At 46.7% G+C, this 18,931-nt stretch overlaps 1 protein-coding gene across 8 annotated transcripts in view; it reads right to left on the bottom strand.

The window, feature by feature from the left end:
* LOC144736314 (putative bifunctional dTTP/UTP pyrophosphatase/methyltransferase protein) overlaps positions 1-16,342 on the bottom strand; it is a 34,984-nt gene extending 18,642 nt beyond the window's left edge. Inside the window, exons 1-6 of one of the 8 annotated variants that reach the window (XM_078618963.1) lie at positions 16,113-16,338; positions 13,384-13,490; positions 11,570-11,661; positions 9,548-9,679; positions 5,808-5,855; positions 2,743-2,807 (exon numbers count right to left, since the gene is read on the bottom strand). In XM_078618963.1, coding sequence (XP_078475089.1) covers positions 2,743-2,807; positions 5,808-5,855; positions 9,548-9,679; positions 11,570-11,661; positions 13,384-13,447 — 401 coding nt within the window. In that variant the 5' untranslated portion in view covers positions 13,448-13,490; positions 16,113-16,338. Of the gene's footprint in view, positions 1-2,742; positions 2,808-5,807; positions 5,856-9,547; positions 9,680-11,569; positions 11,703-13,383; positions 13,491-13,744; positions 13,833-16,112 lie in introns of all 8 variants that reach the window. The other 7 variants (XM_078618969.1, XM_078618962.1, XM_078618966.1 and 4 more) reach the window with 7 other exon arrangements.
* Between the last annotated feature and the right edge of the window lie 2,589 nt (positions 16,343-18,931).

Genomic DNA, 18,931 nt, shown 5'->3' with positions numbered 1-18,931 from the left:
ATTTGTGCATCCTTCGTGGTTAAAAACATACATTCCGTCCGGTCCAGTCGATTCATCCCCACATCCCTGCCGGCCGGTGTCTGATGCATTCGGTAAGCGGACCGCCACGCCTAAAGTAACAGGCCGTGAGGAGGAATGTTCTGTACCACCTGCAGGGCCGGAGGACCTAAGGACCATGGACGGAGCGTTGTGGACTTCCTCATCGGACTGCTTATCACACTCAAGCAGACCCGTCTCTACCCGCGGGGACGGGCGTTCTGCACATACCCGTTCGCGACGCGTCGTTTTTCGTTACTTCCCCATTCCCTTGTTCTTGTTATTTTTCATGGTCACTGCTTATGATTGTCTTGTAGTTAGGGGTCGGTCACTGGTCACTATAGAGTTGTGTTAGGGGTTGTCACGTTGTGTGCGCACGAGGGATATATATTACAGCCGGGACGGCTGCGTTTTTATCCGTGGGGGGGGGATGATGTAGTGTGGTAAAACACACGGTGCGCACTGCTGCCCGAGGGCAACCGAGGGCAGGCAGGTACGCGTGTGCAACATAAGGTTGCACGTGCAAACCGCCACCTCTTTAACAGGAGATTCGGTTGCAGACTGGGTTGGTCCGGGGTCGTACGCGGACACCAGAGGTGTCGCCTTGGAGATGTCCGATAATGAGTGATTGATGGCCTGGCAGGCACCAGCCTGCCAGCAGTCCTCTGCCTACAATGACGACGGCATCCACCTTTTCATCATCGGATGCTACATGACAAAACCAGGCGAGTCGTGACACCCCAGACACCCGGCTAGTGAACCCACCTCACTTTTCACAATACAAAAATAACAGAACATAAATATTAAAACTATTGAATAAGAAGAATTTTTTCTTGCCAGAAAGGGGAAAAACATATTAACATAATTTAATACTGGCAAAGGAGGTCCCATGATATAGCTGCTCGCGCCGAGTTCTCAATGTCCTGATAGTGCGTTGTCTTTGTGCTGTTCGCCTTTTGGCGTCCTCTGGTCTAACACCGTTTGAGACTAGGCTCTAAAGAAAGCTGTCTCTGGTGTGGACCAATCAGTTTCAAAGACAATGCACATACTGTCAGAGAATGTTTTTTGTTTGTTTGCATGTTCACCACAAGTATATGTGGTTAATGCAGTCATGATTCCTTGCAAAGGTTTCAGTTTGGTGTTTAAACATCTTAACACCTGTTTTATTGCCAGAAAGGGGAAAAACCTATTATCATAATATAATACTGGCAAAGGAGGTCCCATGATATTGAATAATAAACTTTTTTACCTTTTCAGGGAACTCACAAGAAGATCTGCTGCATGTTTGAATGACTAGCAAGGCGATGCGTAGGCGTTACTTTTGCACTGCAGGGGACACCGTGACGACGCAGCATCCCGGGTGCTTCTTATTTGATGATTTTGTGGCGTGTGGCCATAGTGAAATTTCGTTAATGCGGAAATTCGATTTTGTTAAAAAAAATGTGTCCGTAATTTGTCAATTGCGTTCACACTAAATTAATAAACCAACCGTTCGTAAATCGAGGGATACCTGTACTCTACCAATTGTCTGTATCAATACTCGACTATTCGGATAGCATGAACGTGGTTGGACATAATCAGAACCTGGAGTGTATTTCCCACTGAGTAAAACCCATTGAGCTAAGAAGCACTTTTTCAGGGCCGACTCTGCCAGCAGACATAAAAGCAATAAACAGCCTCCCTTGCCACATGTACTGCTGGACGTGAGGTGATGAGCGGGGCTTCCTGACAGAACTGGCCGCATTACGCTGGGCGTGGCTTCTGGCACGAGAACAAGTTTCCATAAAAACGAATGACACGATATACATGGCAGTGTATAATAATTATCTAAAAACGCCATGAGTCCAGCATTTTCTATTGAGTGGCGGGGTAGGTAGTGCTGTGATAACACTCGTTCATGTCTCACAGCAAGAAAGGCCTGGATTCAATTCCCAACTCAGGTGTCTTTCTGTGTGGCGTTTGTATTTTCTGCTCCTATTCTGCATAGTGTGTGAGTGGGGAGCGGTAGTGTAGCAATTAGCGCACTGCGATACGAACCTGCCGATCCGAGTTCGATTCCCGCTCACGGCCAACACCAGTGACAATTATCTGGTCGACTCAACCTCAAATGAATACCTGGTGCGGTATATAAAGCATCACCACTCGGATGCCAAAGGTGACCAGGCGTGGTGTTGGCCACCCACCCCCTCGTGTGCCGTACCGGCCTTCATAGGTGCTCGCTAACATCACTTGCCCCAACTGTCTGTTCAGGCTTTACGGGGGATCTTTGTTGTGTGTGAGTGAGACTGTGTAGGTGTGTGGAGTTTGTGTTTCTCCCTCTGATCTGCATGGGAGTCTTATGGGTTGTTTGGTTTCCTCCAATAGCTAAAACAAGCTATGTAACTGGCATTGGCTACACATTCCAAAGTGAAAAAATTACCTGCAAATTACTCAATTGGGAATACACTTAACATCACCCCATCCTGCCAAAACTTTGTAGAACCCTCCTAAAAAGGTGTCTAGAGACTCCGTGAGGCTTTTTTGGGTAAACAAGCATAATAAAAAAAATAAACAACAAGTTGGCAAGGTTATGGGATTGAGTGTTCATTGCATCAATGTACTGCAATATACCTTCGAGCGCTATTTGGCGAAGTGCGTCTGCGCGTGTTTTGTGTAAATCCTTTACACTGCAGCGACACTGCTGTAGAGTGGACCAGCGTTCTTTACCTTGACAGCATCCTGTATGCATCCGGTTTGTCTGCGGGCTTCTCCAGAATATCGCCATCAATCGCCTGAAAGCAGCAAATGTGTCACTATTATTGTTATTATTACTGTGCTTGTTTACCCAGGCAAACCTCCACCTCCATGCGTCTCAAGACTCTTTATCAGGCAGGTCCTGCTAAGTTTTTGTAGCAGGCTGCGATGTTGCTGTATGTAATCCCATGAGTAATTTGCAGGTATTTTTTTTTGCATTGAGAGGAAATCGAAGAAATTGGAGAAACCGGAGGAAACGCGTGCAGAACAGGGGGAGAACAGACAAACTCCACACAGAAAGCCGTCTGTATTGGGAGTTGAACCCAGGAATGTATTGCTGTGCAGCACAAATGTTATCATCGCACCACCCTGCTGTCTTGGCTAAGCCATTAACAGGAATATACAGCAATCTCTTGCCAACTGTGGACTTGCCAACCACGGAATTCATGTATGCACGATTTATTACCTGTATACCAATTTACCAAAAGTGGTCTGGGAATTTTGAGTATCCACGGGTAAGCACCGATCCCGAACACACGGTTCTCCTCCGCACCACCACACCACCCATGGTGCTGCGTAGCTTATCAGTTATCCATCTATTTGGTTGTGATTCTCGCAGCGCATAGAACGTGCCACATCGTAACCATACAGGAAGGTGTACCAGGACTTACACAAAAATACTGCAGCAGCCATCCATCCTAATTTTTTTAAAGAAAAAGAAGCTGCACCACTGGTCCAGCCAGCAGCACCACTGATCCAGCCAGCAGCACCACTGATCCAGCCACCAGCACCACTGTGCCTGCCTCTGTGCCTACCTCCTTACCTAATCACTCATGTGTCTTTGATGACCCAGTGGAAGAAGGTGGGCTGAGACCCTCCTCCTTCTATCCACCCCTTCCCCCATCATCTCATTGTCATCATCGTCGTCATCATAATAATAGACTTCTACCCTCAATATTAAAGGTATGTAAAGTAAATGTAGTGTTTATTTATGTTTTATTATGTTATTTTGTAATGTGCTGTATTTTATGCAGTGTTTAGTTAATACACAGGCAACTTAGTTAAGCTGTGATGAGAATTACCGCGGCCATGGTTCCTCTACCCCCTATTTCCCCTGTACTTTATCAACTCCAGATTTGCCTACCACGGCCTTTTCCAGGAACATAACCCCTGTGGTTGGCGAGGGATTGCTGTATAGTCCTGTCACCTTTAATGAGCAATGTGGGAGTATGTGTGGGGAGTGGTGGCATGGTTGTTAGTGTACTACTATATGAACCCAGCAATCCGAATTTGATTCCTGGGCACGGCTAACATCAGTGGCGCACAATATCTGAACCAGTTCTGGGCTTCCCTTAGGTCGATGTTTTTACGTGTGTTTGTTCGCATGTTTACACGTGTGGACCGGAAGTTTAGTGGTAAGAGCACTGTGCTACGAACACAGCCACCCAAGTTCAAGGCCCGCTCATGGATAACATCAATGACGAATATTTGAGCCCGTTCTGGGCCTTTCCTAGGTAGCCTTAAATGAGTGTGTACCGTATTTTCCCACATATAACCCGCAGGGTATACCACTTTTTACAAACAAAACAAGACCCTGTGGGGTATATGGAGGTGTGGGCTATCCCAAAAATATTTGACACGTGTGACATGTCATGTTTTCATGGTAGGACTATCCACTATGCAACACTTACCTTTGACTAAAGCACTGCTCAATAAACCACTCACACTAAAATTGCACGTGTTATTACGTTTTAAATTACTCGAATTGTTTGTACAATGAAAAGACAATGTTTGAAGTGGGCGCACTTTGTTTACCGTAATACTTTCAGTGGCTGTAGGGGGGTGTAAAAGTTTCAGCTGATTCTATGGATTGCATAATGGGAAGGGCCTTAACAAGCGTGTACCAGACGCGGAATCATAATTGCTGAGTCCCTTAGGCCGATGCTATTAGCTGAGCACTATACAGTCACGACCATGAGCTTTATTTCAAACTTCCAATGGCTTTGTTGCCAGGATGCAATGGCGGTACCGTAGTGCCGCTATTGTCTGCGCAGTGCGCAAACTACCAGTGTTAAAACTGTACAGGGGTAACTACTGGTCCAGTAGCTGTAATATGATGAGGTAGAATGCTGGTAAGCCTAACAGTATCTTACTTACAGTACTTATCTACCAGTTATGTGTTACTTATTTATTGGATATTTACTTTTGTTACTTATTTACTGTTTTAAGTTCACTCGTTTCCGGTTAGTTTGTTTTCTTTGTGCACGTTATGATGTTAATGTTAACAATTGATAGTGGAATGTATTACAAATGTAAACTTTGTATTAATATGATGGATTTAAGCTGCGGTAACGAGGTTAAAGATATGAATGCATGCGGGGTATATGGAGGTGCGGGCTATCTGAAATTAGTTTTACACAAAACGCTATTTTTGCGGGGTATATGTGTTTGCGGGTTATATGCGTATGCGGGCTATATGCGGGAAAATACGGTAAATATCAGCACCTGAGAGGCAAGTGGCCGGGGGCAGTGCTCGCCACACACGTCTGTCTCTCTTGTGCATCACTAATAGCACTTGCCCCAACAGCATGTATAGGCTATCTTTGTGTTTGTGTCAAACATGAACATGCTTAGTGGATATATGGCAACAAATTGATTCATCGACTTACACCGATTCTTAAGCTCATGATGCAGGATTTAGATCGCATGCATGAGAATCGATTGTTTATGAGCTACGCGTGTTACGGCGACGTCACGCTTAGGCTAATGGAGCGAACGAAACCATCCCGAAGAGACGGAAGAAAAGAGAAACAATACAAATGAGACGGTGAAAGCGAGTGCTGCAATGATTCACCTCACCAGCTGGGATTAGATAAATTGTTGACTCATACCTACAAAACTGAATACATGTGTCGCGAGCGTAAGAAACAAAATTAAGAAATTCATGCATTCATCAATCCATGTCTAATGTCCCAATGCTGAATTACACAAGAAAACAAATTGTAAGCGCATGTCTAACGATTGGCGTTTTAACTTACCACTACTGTGTCAGCTCCGATCACCAAGTCTGGTGTTTTCTGATGTCTCTGTTTAAATAAAACACACGCAGAACCTTGTTTAGTTTTTTTTGTCGCGAATTGCATCTCAGAAAGCTGTTGGGAAAGTGGTGTACCGATGTGTGTGAAGTATTCACTCAGTGCGTACTGCCAGGCATGACACATGGATCAGAGACATCAGCACTGACAAAGAGAATCAAACAAGAGCTGAAGAGGGAATTCCTCATCACGACCCATGGGCAGATAACCCATAGGTGTCCACTACACATTTTGTCATTTGTTTCACTTTACTGTCTTATTCTATGCATAACCTTCATAATTACATTTTGGGTCAGATCGTGCAAGTAAAATGTGTGTCGTAGCGCACACGCCGCTGAGCATATAGGCGGGTGTGCCAACAGGACGGAGGAACTAGGGCAAGGGTCATGGTCGACCTCGTGTGGAAGCCCCTGGAATCCTCTGGAAGGTTCCAGAAGGGAGGCCCGGCTAGGGCGGAGCCAAGCCGCGCCGAGGGGGATAAAAGCAGCAGAGAGCGAGAGCTCCGGGCTGCCGGTTCTGGTATTGGACTCGTCTCATCGTCGTCGTCGCCGCCCCCGTCGCTGCCGCTTTCGCCCAATCATTGCATGGCCGGACAGTAGTTGGCTGTCCCGGTCGATGCCGTTGGTGCAACGCAGACAGGGTTGTGTCTGGGACGTGTGTGGGAGAGAGAGGGGGCCCGAGTGGTGGCATGAGCTCGGCTCATGCCTCCTGCGACCACCTCGTCTCTGGCTGACTGTGTGTGCGACGCATGCCACCCGCACGCACAGACGACACTACATATGTATGTATAACTTCTTTTGTACGGTACGTTTGCTAACCATGCTAATCGGAGGTGCGGGGCAAGGACAAACTAAAAAAAAACGCATTTCTAAAGAAAAACATTTTCAATCTAGATTTAAAAATGCATATCTCCAGTGGCTTCCTAATATCGGAAGGAAGAGTGTTCTAGACGGCCGCAGAAGCGCATTTGAAAGTGCACAATGCAGTGACCGTGTTATTCGATGGCTAGCCAAAAGCTGCGGCAAGGATGACTGGAGTTAGCGTGATGGTTTATGCTCTTTGACAAGATCAGCAAGGTATTGTGGTTCATTTGTGGCAAGCACTTTGTGTGTAATGAGTGCGACCTTATAATGTGTTCGTTCGGCAACTGGACACCAATGCAGCACAGTGAGAACTGGACGGACATGATCGGATCTTGTAGTACCCATCACAAAAAGTGCCAGATCATTTTTTTGTATACACTGCAGCTTGGTCATGTTTCTGCCACACTTCCCGTAGAGTAGTGAGTTGCAATAATTGAGCCTTATCGATACTATGCCATGCTAATGTACATCGGACCCTCAGGATGAACGGATACTCTGACCGCACCATCCGCCAAGCTGTTTCTCCCACCATACAGAAACAGCCACATGAAACTCCGACCAAAACTATCACGTTACCATACATAGCAGGCGTGACCAAAAAGATCTCCAAAATTCTAAACAAACATAAGATCCAAGTCTGATTCAGTACAGTGCATAAAATCCGTGATCTGATTCCATCTGTGAAGGATGTCGTTCCTGACTTACAGTATCCTGGAGTCTGCAAACTGAGTTGCAGTTGTGGTGATTGCTACATTGGAGAAACGAAACGTCATGTTTCTGATCGTGTCCGCGAGCACAAGTCAGATCTGAAACACGGCAGAACTGATTCTTCGCCCGTTGCCGATCATTGCTACAACTCTGTGGGCTCTCATGAAATTGTCTTTTCCGAGACCAAGGTGCTCTGCAAACTTCCTGGCTACCATCAAAGGTTTGTACATGAAGCCATACAAATATACAAACACAGACATAATTTCAACCGTGATGATGGGTACAAACTGAGTAATCATTGGAAAGATGTGATTAACCATGCAAAAAAGATTTAACTACACTTATTTGGACCATCTTATTTGACAGACAACTATTACAGGTTATTGATAGACAGCCAGTATTGTTTTACCAGGTTTAGTTTTTTCTTTTTTCCCACTTTTGTTATGTAGGCTAGGCGTAGTCACAAACCGCACCTCTCCATAACAAAGGCTCAGTCTTTTGTTATGCAGTCTATTCTTAGTCTTAAGCCTCACCTTACCAATTCTAGATTTGAAGCTTTCGTGACTGCAAGGAATCATCTTCTTAGGTTTTTTCGGTAAAGTCACGTAGAAAGTAAAATAAAATAAAAAACAAAAATCACGACGTTTCGTGATTTTTGTTTTTTATTTTATTTTACTTTCTACGTGACTTTACCGAAAAAAACCTAAGAAGATGACTCACCTTACCATATTAATAAAAAGTGTGCCGTACTTGGCCCTTCCCCTCTTCAACCATTATATATACGGAGTGGTAGCTCTTGTAATCTCTCATTTACTTGATACAGCTGTCGTGGCTGTGACGGTTCCACCTGAAGACGGAAGCTTGTGTTGCCTCCGAAACGTCGTGATTTTTATTTTATTTTACTTTTATTAATTTTAATTTTTTACCTACGTGACTTTACCGAAAAAACCTAATTATATGAATCCTTGCAGTCACGAAAGCTTCAAATCTAGAACTATGCTACACGCCAAAATGGTGGCTATGTAACGACTCAACAGTAGTCGAATGTGTCGTAGAGCCCTGATATGAATATATTTTTAATGTGGTGATCAAACGACATATTCTGGTCGAGTATGGTACCGAGGCTCTTTAGAGGAGTAGAAAACTGAATTCTGAAGTCTGCCACACCTGATCCTCCCACACAATTTTTCGCCTGAGTACTAACCAGCAGAACTTCCTATTTTTTGGATTAAGCAGCATTTTGTTTCGTGCAAACCACACGTGCACCACTCGCGTACAATCTTCAAGATTACCGAGGCTTTCCATGTCTAACTTTGACTTCACTGCGGTGTACAATTGTGTATCATCAGTATATAATTTAAATGTCTGTCATGCGTTGAAATGATATCGGCGATCTGAGAGGCATATGTTGACAAAAGGAAAGGCGTGAAGATGGATCCCTGTGGTCCGCCAACGAGCCACGGCATAGGCGATGACTGTTTGTCTCCCAGCTTGACAAACTGTAATCAACCATAAAGGTATGACTTAATCCACCGCAGTGCTGTACCCGGTATACCGAACCTTAATCTTAGCCACCCGATAAGTATCTCATTGTTAATAGTATTGAAGGCGGCTGAGATATCGAGGCCAACCAAATCTGTGGCGTCCCTGTCATCCATGATCTTGTAGAGGTCATCTGTGGTCTTTAGTAGAGCCGTCTCAGTGCTGTGGAGCTTCTGGTACGCCGACTGCAATGGGTTGAATCGTCACAACAGTGTGGGGATGTAATCGCTTCAGACACAGGGACTTTATGCCCTTTGAAATTATACTCAGGATTTGAACTCGGGCAATAGTTTGCGGGGTCACTATGGCTCAAGCCAACTTTTTTCAGGAGCGGTGTTTCCTGCGTCATTTTTAACTGGTCTGGAAAACAGCCCTTGCCAAACGAAAGATTTGCCAAGTGGACAATCAGTGGCGCAAGCAAATCTGAGCATGATTTGACAATCAACGTGTGGATCTAGTTGAACGGCGATGTCTTATTTGGCAGCCGTGCAATGAACATTGACACCTCTGCCACCAACGTTGGTGCCAGGGTCTGGATATCCTGCCAGCCAGCCTGCGGCGGTACCCTACCTCGTGCATGCGCTTCGCCACCTCCAGGGCCTTGCGCACGGCAGTCTCAGTCGCGTATGCGTACGGCGCCGGGTACTCAGCCTTGCTCAGGTCCTCCGAGTACCATGATGGGACCACCTCAAACTTCAACCCCTGCAAACAGCAATCCACGACAACAGTCAGTCAAAAGGCAACCTTGCTGAGCCATGCTGATTATCCATACAGAAAGTGAAACCCAAAAACCTAGCTCAAGACAAAGAAGATCTTCGGCGTAGCCTTGATCTTCAGTGTAGCTGTCAGCAAGCACCAACCTTACCCTCTCTTATTAGGCCAAGCGTATTGGCCCTTATGGCCCATGGGCCCCGGTGCAGTTTCACCACCTGTGCACACAATAACTTCACCACTGGTTCCTATGCTAGTCTATGGGTTGTGATCATCTATAGGTGTTACGTATTTATATTATGGATCTCTATGAGAGTCTACGGGTAACTGAGTCTCAGACTTCTTTCGTATGGCAAATGCAAAGCAACAACTTCAATTTCACATTCAAGTGGTCAAGCCAGATAACCGCATCAAGAGCAGCAGAGTGTATCGCTGTAATGTCTCCTTCGTATATGTGGATCTGGCATTGTGTCGTTCTATGTTGTATGGTCTGTTCTGGATGACCACAGTCGCACACTGGAGAGTTTGACATTTTCCATCTGTGCGTCAGGTATCCGCATCTGCCATAGTTTATGTGGATGTGATTTAGGGTGCGCCATGAGCTTCGTGGAAGATCAAACCCAGGGATCTTCTGTATTGGATCTTTCATACCGAGGTGTTTGTGAGTTCTTTTGAATATCCATTCAGCTCTCCAAGCTTTATCAGGTTGAATTCTGATTGTTTAAGGTTAAGTGCATGGGTCCAAAAGGGCTTGTGTGACTTCAAGCGATAGGGAGGGATGTTATTGAGGTCCTGATGAATGGGAAGGTGACTGCTTTCCTTGATTTTCAGGATTTCCCAGAGTGTTACAGCATCATCGCAGATGGGTGGGGGAGAGATGTGTAATAGGACGGGCAGCTGGTGTGTTGGGGTTGACTTGAGAGTTCCAGTGATACACCGCATTGCATTGTTCAGCTGGGCATCAACAAGTCGAGTGGCTACTTCTGATACATAATGGCACACAGTATTCGGCCACAGAGTACACAAGGGTCATTGTTGATGTCTCAATGGCATAGCATGAATGCAATGGACTATGGTGCAAGGAATGAAATGGGGCACTCTATGCAACGCACCACCTCTCCGAAGCCCCACTTGCATACTCACCATTACACTGTGGTGGATTTCTAGTTTAGCAATGACCATTCCTCAGTGCTCGACAGACAAGAAGTGGCAGTGATGGATTGCTTGTGAATTCAAGGGTCGTGTGTGTCCAGGGTCAAAAGCGACCACAGTCAGCCAAACTCTGTTAAAAGTGCTGTGCTGTGCTTAGTTTAAGGACACACAGTTGATTCCTATTTACTTTGGAGAGTTGTGCACAAGAGGGATGGAGAGACAGACACAAATGTGGGGAGTGTGTGAGCAGTACTTGTAGTCTCGTTCATCTTATCAGTATTTTAATGCTTTATTTCCCTACCAATTTCTAGATCACACTCACTATCTTAAAGATTCCCCATAGAGTAGCTGCTACCTACCCCTCTCTTCAACGTTCGGAGCAATGCTTTTGCTGTAGCAAAACACCGCAAAGCAGGACCCTGACCCTCCTGAAAATGCGTGGCAAGCCTCAGCAAGGCTGTACTGGGTGGGATGACACTTCAAAAATATCATAGTTTCCCATTTCACTTATTCACCCAGGAAATCCTCACTGAGACTCATGCCTCTTTTTAAAGAGGGTCCACACCGTGGGCTATGCTTTGCGAATGACGTCACATGATCTTTAGCGTGAAGCAGTTAATATACCCCGTAGTAACAACCAGGGCAGCCACTGCATTAGAACCATAAACCTCTGCGGCAAGCAGCAAACACACTCTCTCTTGCTAGGCCGCGGCACCGACCAACACGTACAATGTTGGTGAGGATGTCCCGTCTGCGTGGAGAGGCACTGGCCAGCACCACGCACTTTCCGGTCAACTTGGCCACAACCGGCTTTAGCATTGCTACAGAGGGGGTGACAAAGACAGAGATGGTGCGGGGGTAACTGTCAGACCCCACATATATACACGTTACAACACATTCAAGCCAATACATACACATGTGAGCACACACACAAATGGCACAGACAAGAGATGGCCTGTCAGCCAACAGGAATGCACCTGAACACACAACCACAACCTCCATCCATCACAGAAATTCCTACATAAAAAAGTGGGTATAGTTAGTGGTGTTACAGGGACTTTAGGCTGGATGGCAACCTTTTTAACATCAGGAGGCTCCGAGTAGTCACGAAAAATAACATCTGCGCCTATCATCGAGCTGCAGTATGTTGATGACTGTGCGCTCGTGGCCCACACACCAGAGGCCCTGCAAGCTACCCTTGAAGCTGCTGTAAGTGTGTATGACAGATTGTGTCTCTAAGTGGACATAATAAAGACTGAGTAGTATGCCAGTGGGCATCTACTAATCCACCTTATTCACCCACCTTCACCGTCTTTGAGAAACCACTCACTATAGTGAAATCCTTTAAGCACATGGGCAGCTGTCGGGCGACTGCAGCATTAAAAGGGAAGTACAAAACCAAGTAAAGCAGGCGTCATCCATGTGGCAGTCAGAGAGGGATAGCTTTGGGGGGGGAGAAGGAGCGAGGGATGCGCGGGGCAGCATTGTGCGAAAGTGTTTGCAGGTGTGCGATTTGATCAGCTCGTGAGCATGATGGATTGGACTAATTTGAGCACGCTGCGCTAACCCATTTAGAGAACAAAGGGCTTCAACTCAATAAAGGGGCCCGCCGCGGAGACTGCCGGGGTCTTGACCGACGCGTCCGCTGTGCTGCAGACTTGAGACCACGCTGACCACGTGAAACTCCGCCTCGTTCACGGCAGGAAAGTCAGCCGTGTCGGTGTGTCATCCCAGCAACCATCATTTTGGAGCCAGGAGTGTTGGTGACAACTTGCTGCCCTGTGAGCGCGATCGACTGGGGTTCTGCTGTTGACTGCTGGTCTGTTCTCCAGTGTGTCATCCCAGCAACCCTCGTTGTGCAGCCAAGAGTGGATTGTCACAGAAAACCACCTGCAGCTGCCATGAAAATAGCCCTCCGCGAATGCTGAAGCCTGCGGGGCGTCGGCAGCTGGGACACTCACGGGGAATTAGGGAGGTGACCACCTGAGGGCTGTGAAGTTGTCCTTGGAACGTTAAATTTAATCTGTTCCAGAACTGGCGAACACTTCATACAAACCCTGGATGGTTGCTCCGCAGCTGTCTCCCGTCAGTGTTCGTATTTGAATAAATCCGTGAAACCGGTATTGTCGGGTCGTTGTATGATTGTATTATTTGTTGTTGCTGTTATGAGGGTGATTTGGGTTGCTATAATTGCTGGTGATATGTTCACTCCCCCAGAGAAGTAGCAAACTTGTTACCATTAAACAATTTAATGACTATAAAAATGTTTTATTCAAAGTAAATGCCATTATTTTGCAGTATACTGGCAGTGATCCTTCTTATACTCCGCACACGGTCATCGGGTGTGTCGCGTGAAACAGGGGCCCAACCATAAACTAAACCACAGTGGTGCGAGTACTGAGAGCTAGGATTTCAGTTATAGACCGAAACCTCCAAAGCTCACGTCGCAAAAATACACACCGTTACAATCCTTTTTTGGCATGCTCAGAAAAAGGGTATTCCAGAACAAGGACCTCAGCCTACATACTAAAACATCTGCTTACCAGACAGTAGTAATCCCAACACTCCTTTACAGCTGGGAGACGTGGCCTTGTACAGTTGTCCCATGAGGATGCTTGAGGCCTTCCATATTAGGTGTCTTCAAAGCATCCTGGGGATAACCTGGCATGACCGAGTGCCCCATACTGAGATACACTGCAAAACCAACTGCATCAGTATGGAGGCTACCATCATCCAGCACCAACTCCGCTGACTCAGTCACTTCATCAGGATGCCAAAGGAGCATCTTTCACGTAAGGTCTTGTATGGCCAACTGCACCTAGGCCACCACTCTACAGGGGGCCATAAAAGGTACTACAAGGACCAACTGAAGATGGCCATGAAAAAGTGCAGCCCGAACCCTACCCAGCTGGAGGACACTGCCGCAAAACGCTCCATCTGGCGCCAGCTCTGCCAGCAAGGAGTGTCGATGCTCGAAGAGGACTGAAGTGAGCTATGGAAAAGGAAGCATCATAAGAGACATGAAGCGAGAACCATACCTACACCTCCAATAAGCGGCTTCACCTACTCTGTCTGTAGCAGATGCTGTGGGGCGAGGATTGGACTTTACAGTCACACAAAATCCCACAAATAGAGGCAGAAGAAGAAGGTCATCATCGGATATGATGGATAACCTTGAAGATGAAAGACCCTGGAATATTGCCGGTTTATTGTTGGCAGTTCAACCTATCGCAGGTAACCTCTGTCCACCAATTGAGCTATCGCAGGGGTTGTTTTGGGGGTTAGTTTTGGCCATTCGCGGGTATACTGTACATGGAAGTACTGTATCATTGATAATACCGTGGGGCGGGCGAGGGACACAAGGCAGTCAGTGGCACCTCAACCTTTGCCGTGCAAGCATCTTGCGGACAAAGACCACCGTATACCCTATTAACAGACGGTTGGGGCAACTGCTGTGAGCGAGCACCTATGAAGGCCAGTACGGCATACCAGGGGGTGTGCAGCCAGCACCACACGCCTTTGTCTCCCAAGTGGCAATATTTACACATTTCACCGGGTACTTATGTGGCTGAGTCGACCTAGAGGATGCCCAGGACCGATTTAGGTAATCATCACTGGCGTTGGGCATGAGCAGAAATCGAACTTGGGTCGCCAGGTTCGTGGTGCTGGCCACTCATCAGTCATCACCTCGCGTGCTGTTCCGGCCTTTATAGGCGCTGCTCGCTAACGGCACTTGCCCCAACAGTCTGTGAAGGCTACAGGGGTATCGTTGTCATTGGTGTGTGTGTTTGTGCGTGCACGTTTGCCTGGTGTGTGTGTTTTATTTGTCTTTGTCTTTTTGTGTGCGCAATTGTGGTTACTTATTGCGACCCTTTCGACAAGCCATCCAGCATCAGGACTCAAGATATACTTTACTTAATGTTTTATTTACTATACAGTATTTTTCTAGTGTTGCATGCAAATGTACACTATTTGTATTGTTATTTATGAGTTTAACAACCGCAACACATTTCATAACACTGACCATTTGGCCATTTAAAGTACATTGTGTTCCGACTTACGAACGGGCCTCAGGAACGAATTGTATTTCTAAGTCGACTGTCCGTATTTCGGGAAAACATTAGTGTTGAATATTGCAGTTTTGGTTTTCGCGGCACTTTGCAAGAACGTAACCCCGCGATATTCAAGTTTCTGCTGTACTGCGTTTGGCAGTGCTGCAAGAGCTCAGATAAACAAAAACTCCAACACATTCTCCAATAACACTGTGTGGCCTTCAAGACCTCAGGATCGTGGGTTCGGGTAGGGGTAAGTTTTGTTGTCAAAACTGTGCGAGTCCACCGATGGTGGTCATGGGAGCTGTGGCCCAGTGGTTAGTGCAAAATAACCTGGCAACTTGAGTTGGAGTCCTGGTCAGGGATATCGTCAGTGGCGAGTGATGTCTGAACCGGTCCTGCCACCACCCCATTCAAAAACTCGCGCTGACCAGCGTGGAAAAGTATGGTCAAACCACCGTATATGCCCATAACGGTGCGGTGATTTGAACGACCTCGCCTGGTACGCAGGAGGTCGTGGGTTGAGACTCCGACTCTGACGCCTGCTGCTGTATATTTTGAGTTTGCATGTTCTCCTCGTGGTCGTGTGGATTTTTCTCCGGCTCCTCCGGTTTTTCCCTCTATATTTAGAAACATGCACTTAAGAGTATTTGGCTGCTGTAAATTCTCATAAGCCACTTCGTTAAGCTATCGTGTGGCCAGGTCGCTTCTGAAAAATAGCTACATAGCTCAGTGGGGCCTTACCTGGTAAAATTTAAAAAGTGTAGTTGAAGACTACACTATACTGTATTCACCATATCCACCACACAAACTGGCATGTCAAACAAGACCCAGGTGCTACCCATGCATACAGTACAGAGCACATATATAATGCTTTCGCGACCACATAAATATAAATGTGCCGTTCAACCCGCCACAACCAAGGTTTGTCGCGTAAACAGAACACCAAAGCAGCAGACATCGTGCTGCTTGTCACGGCTATCGCGATTTTCACCTGAAGACGGGCGCTTGTGTTGCGTCCGAAACGTCGTGATTTATTTTGTTTTATTTCTACCTACGTGACTTTACCAAAAGAACCAAAGAGTATGGATTCCTGCAGTCACGAAAGTTTCAAATCAAGATAGAACGTGTCAATTCGTTACAAGTACATCAAACCTATATTATGGCACATGTGAGGACATTGTAGGCACTGTTTAAGAGAGGCACTGTTTACCACTCACCGTAAGCTGTCGTCTGTGCACGAGAGGTTGAATGGAGTAGCTGATCGGCTGGACTTTTATATGTTTAAAACAAAATACAATGAAGATGAATTCGCGCAGCCACCGTAACTCAGCCGTGCCCTTCCTGCTACTGCCCTCAATGGTGTCCAGTACCCTTCGATTCCATAATCGATTCCTTGTGGAAGACGCGCCGCGACGCTGCAGTTGGGGTGTTTACGCTTTTGGAATCAAACGGAGAGCGGAGGGCAAAGAGTCCGCCATCTTACTCAGGGAAGCACGAGTGGATCTAGCATCCACCATCTTACTAGGGGAGGAACCGAACGTTGAGTGGAGGGCAGAGTCAGCCATGTAAAGTGGATCCAGCGTTCCCCATCTTACTCAGGGAAGCACCCACGTCGAGCCAAGTACAGAGTTCACCATTTTCCTCGGGGATGCCCCTCTACAGTTGATTAAAGCCGGGATCCATCATCTTACTCGGGGAGAAACCCGAGTTGAGTGTCGAGACGCTCTGCCATCTTACTCGGGGAGACACACAACGTTCGGTGAAGCCAGTCTGTGGAACACGTGTGCACAACTAAAACCGCCATTCGCCACGAACTGTGACGTCACCACGGTGCCTGTGCCAGGCGCACTTTTGAGGCCATGTGGAAGTGTCGAAGGTTCGCTGACAGGAGGTCTCGGGACACACCCAGATGCCATGGGTTGGCTGACTGACATTATCGGTAGATGCACCAGCTGTTCCCACTTTTGTGCCAACTTGCTGCGTTTTATTCGCCGGGCGCTCCGCTCGTTGTTGTGAGTGTCGCTCCTCTGCCTTCAGTTGTTTCAGTTTCATTTATTTGGTATAGCCCTGTGAGTCATTCGGCTCTTGAATCGGGTGCAACCGCAACCAACAAAAAACAAAAACATGAACAAGAAAACATCTTAAAGTGACTATGTGCAAACAGAAAAATCCAGGAAAAAACTGCAAAGTCTTCCAGAAAAAAAACACCGTACACCAACGCTGTGCAAAAATCCCAGTGGGATGCAAGTCAAACAACAACAACCACAAGACAACTTGAGATTAAAGCCATCATTCTAACTCCGTACTACAACAAACAAACATGGCCAAACCACAAAACGTTTTCGAAATCACAAAAATAAAGCCATAAACAATGTAACAGTGATCATGGGAACTGTGACCGAAATTTCACAATAAACGATATACACAACATGTACCACCAAACCCTGTAGCCACAGCTGGCTGCATGAGTCACTCCACAACAGCAGGAGCATCAGTAGGAGTATCAAAAAATTTCAAATACACCTTTAAAGATCAGCACACTAAATCAAAACACAAGATATACGTTGCAGCTGTCATCCGGAACGTAAACATTTCATTTTAGGCCACTGAATAGCAGTGGCAGCTAGGGGTGTACAACTCCTCTAAAGCAGTTTTGAGTGATGATGTCATAGGTAGTGATTCAAGTTGCAGTTTATTGGCAATTGCATTCCAGACCCTGGGGGCCTCAATAGCAAAGGCCCTTCCTCCAGTATTTGTACGGCAATAAGGAATGTAAAGCTGGTAAATGAGGTCACATTTGTTCTTCGAAACAGAGAGGAGATCCAGTAGGTAGTCTGCAGATTTTTTTGCAAGTACATCGTGAATAAATCAGATCTGGTGCACAAGCCGTCGAACATTAAAATATGTTAAGTTTAACCCAATGTAGAGATCTCAGTGGTGAGTCCTATATGGGCAGTTTAATGCAAATCTTAAGGCCGAGTGATAAATTGAGTCAAGCTTTCGATTTAAAGCTTTCGTGACTGCAGGGATTCATCTTCTTGGTTCTTTCGGTAAAGTCACGTAGAATGGAAATAATAAATTATAAAAATAAAACATAATAAAATAATTCTCACGACGTTTTGGCCACAACGCAAGCAGCCGTCCTCAGGTGGAGAACAGGTCTGTCGAGAAGATAGAGTCTGAATGTAGACATTTTTTGCATGCCGTATTTTTTTGACACATGTGTAATGTGAGGACATATCCGGGTTGCTGTTGGATTACACCTCGTACGATGATTGGCTCTGCCGGTCCTGGCCCATAGCCAATGGGGAGAAGTCTAGGGGCGTGGCTCTGACGTAATGGGAAGGTGACATCTGTAAGTAGAGGATTGGTTCTGCTGGCTTTAACCACAGCCAATGGGGGGACGAGTCAGGGGCGTGGTCCTGGGAGCGTACCATGGAGTCTAGAAGATTCCATAGAGGCTAACCAGGATTGGTGGAAAGGTACCACGTGACCCAGGTATTAAAAGGGGTGGAGACGAACAACACGTGATGAGATCTGGAACGAATGGAGGGTGAGGCCACGCTGGAGCGTGGTCCAGGCTGCCACGTGGCCGCGCGTGTCTCTCTCTCTCTCTCCCTCTCACGCTGTCTGTCAGCAGCGTGAAGGAGTAAGATGGGAGGGTTATGAACGAAAGACAAATAAAGACCGGATTCCAGAAGTCGCTTCCACGACCTTTATTACATTGGTGTCAGAAGTGCTTCTTGAGACCGTTTGGACAATTATTAGAAAATGTCCAAGTGCCTCAAGAAAAGAAACCCACCGGATCCTCCGTCGGATAAAGATGTCGAGGCAGACGAGGACGAGCTGCTGGAAGTCACGGGCCCTTTACAGCCGTCTGCCGCTCTCCCCGACACCGCGCATCGACGACAGGCCGGCGAGGCGACGTCTCCGGCTGCGGACGAGGGGTGGCGTCGGATGGCGGAGCAGATAGAGTCGCTCCGTGCGATCCTGCTAAATCTTGCAACGGCGGTCGTGTCATCAGCGGCCCTCGGTC

The sequence above is a fragment of the Lampetra planeri genome, chromosome 60 (assembly GCF_965212315.1).
Source record: "Lampetra planeri chromosome 60, kcLamPlan1.2.h2, whole genome shotgun sequence".
In the NCBI taxonomy this organism is placed as follows: domain Eukaryota; kingdom Metazoa; phylum Chordata; class Hyperoartia; order Petromyzontiformes; family Petromyzontidae; genus Lampetra; species Lampetra planeri.
Note: the sequence above shows the minus strand (reverse complement) of the source record. Positions and strands in the feature narration are given on the sequence as shown.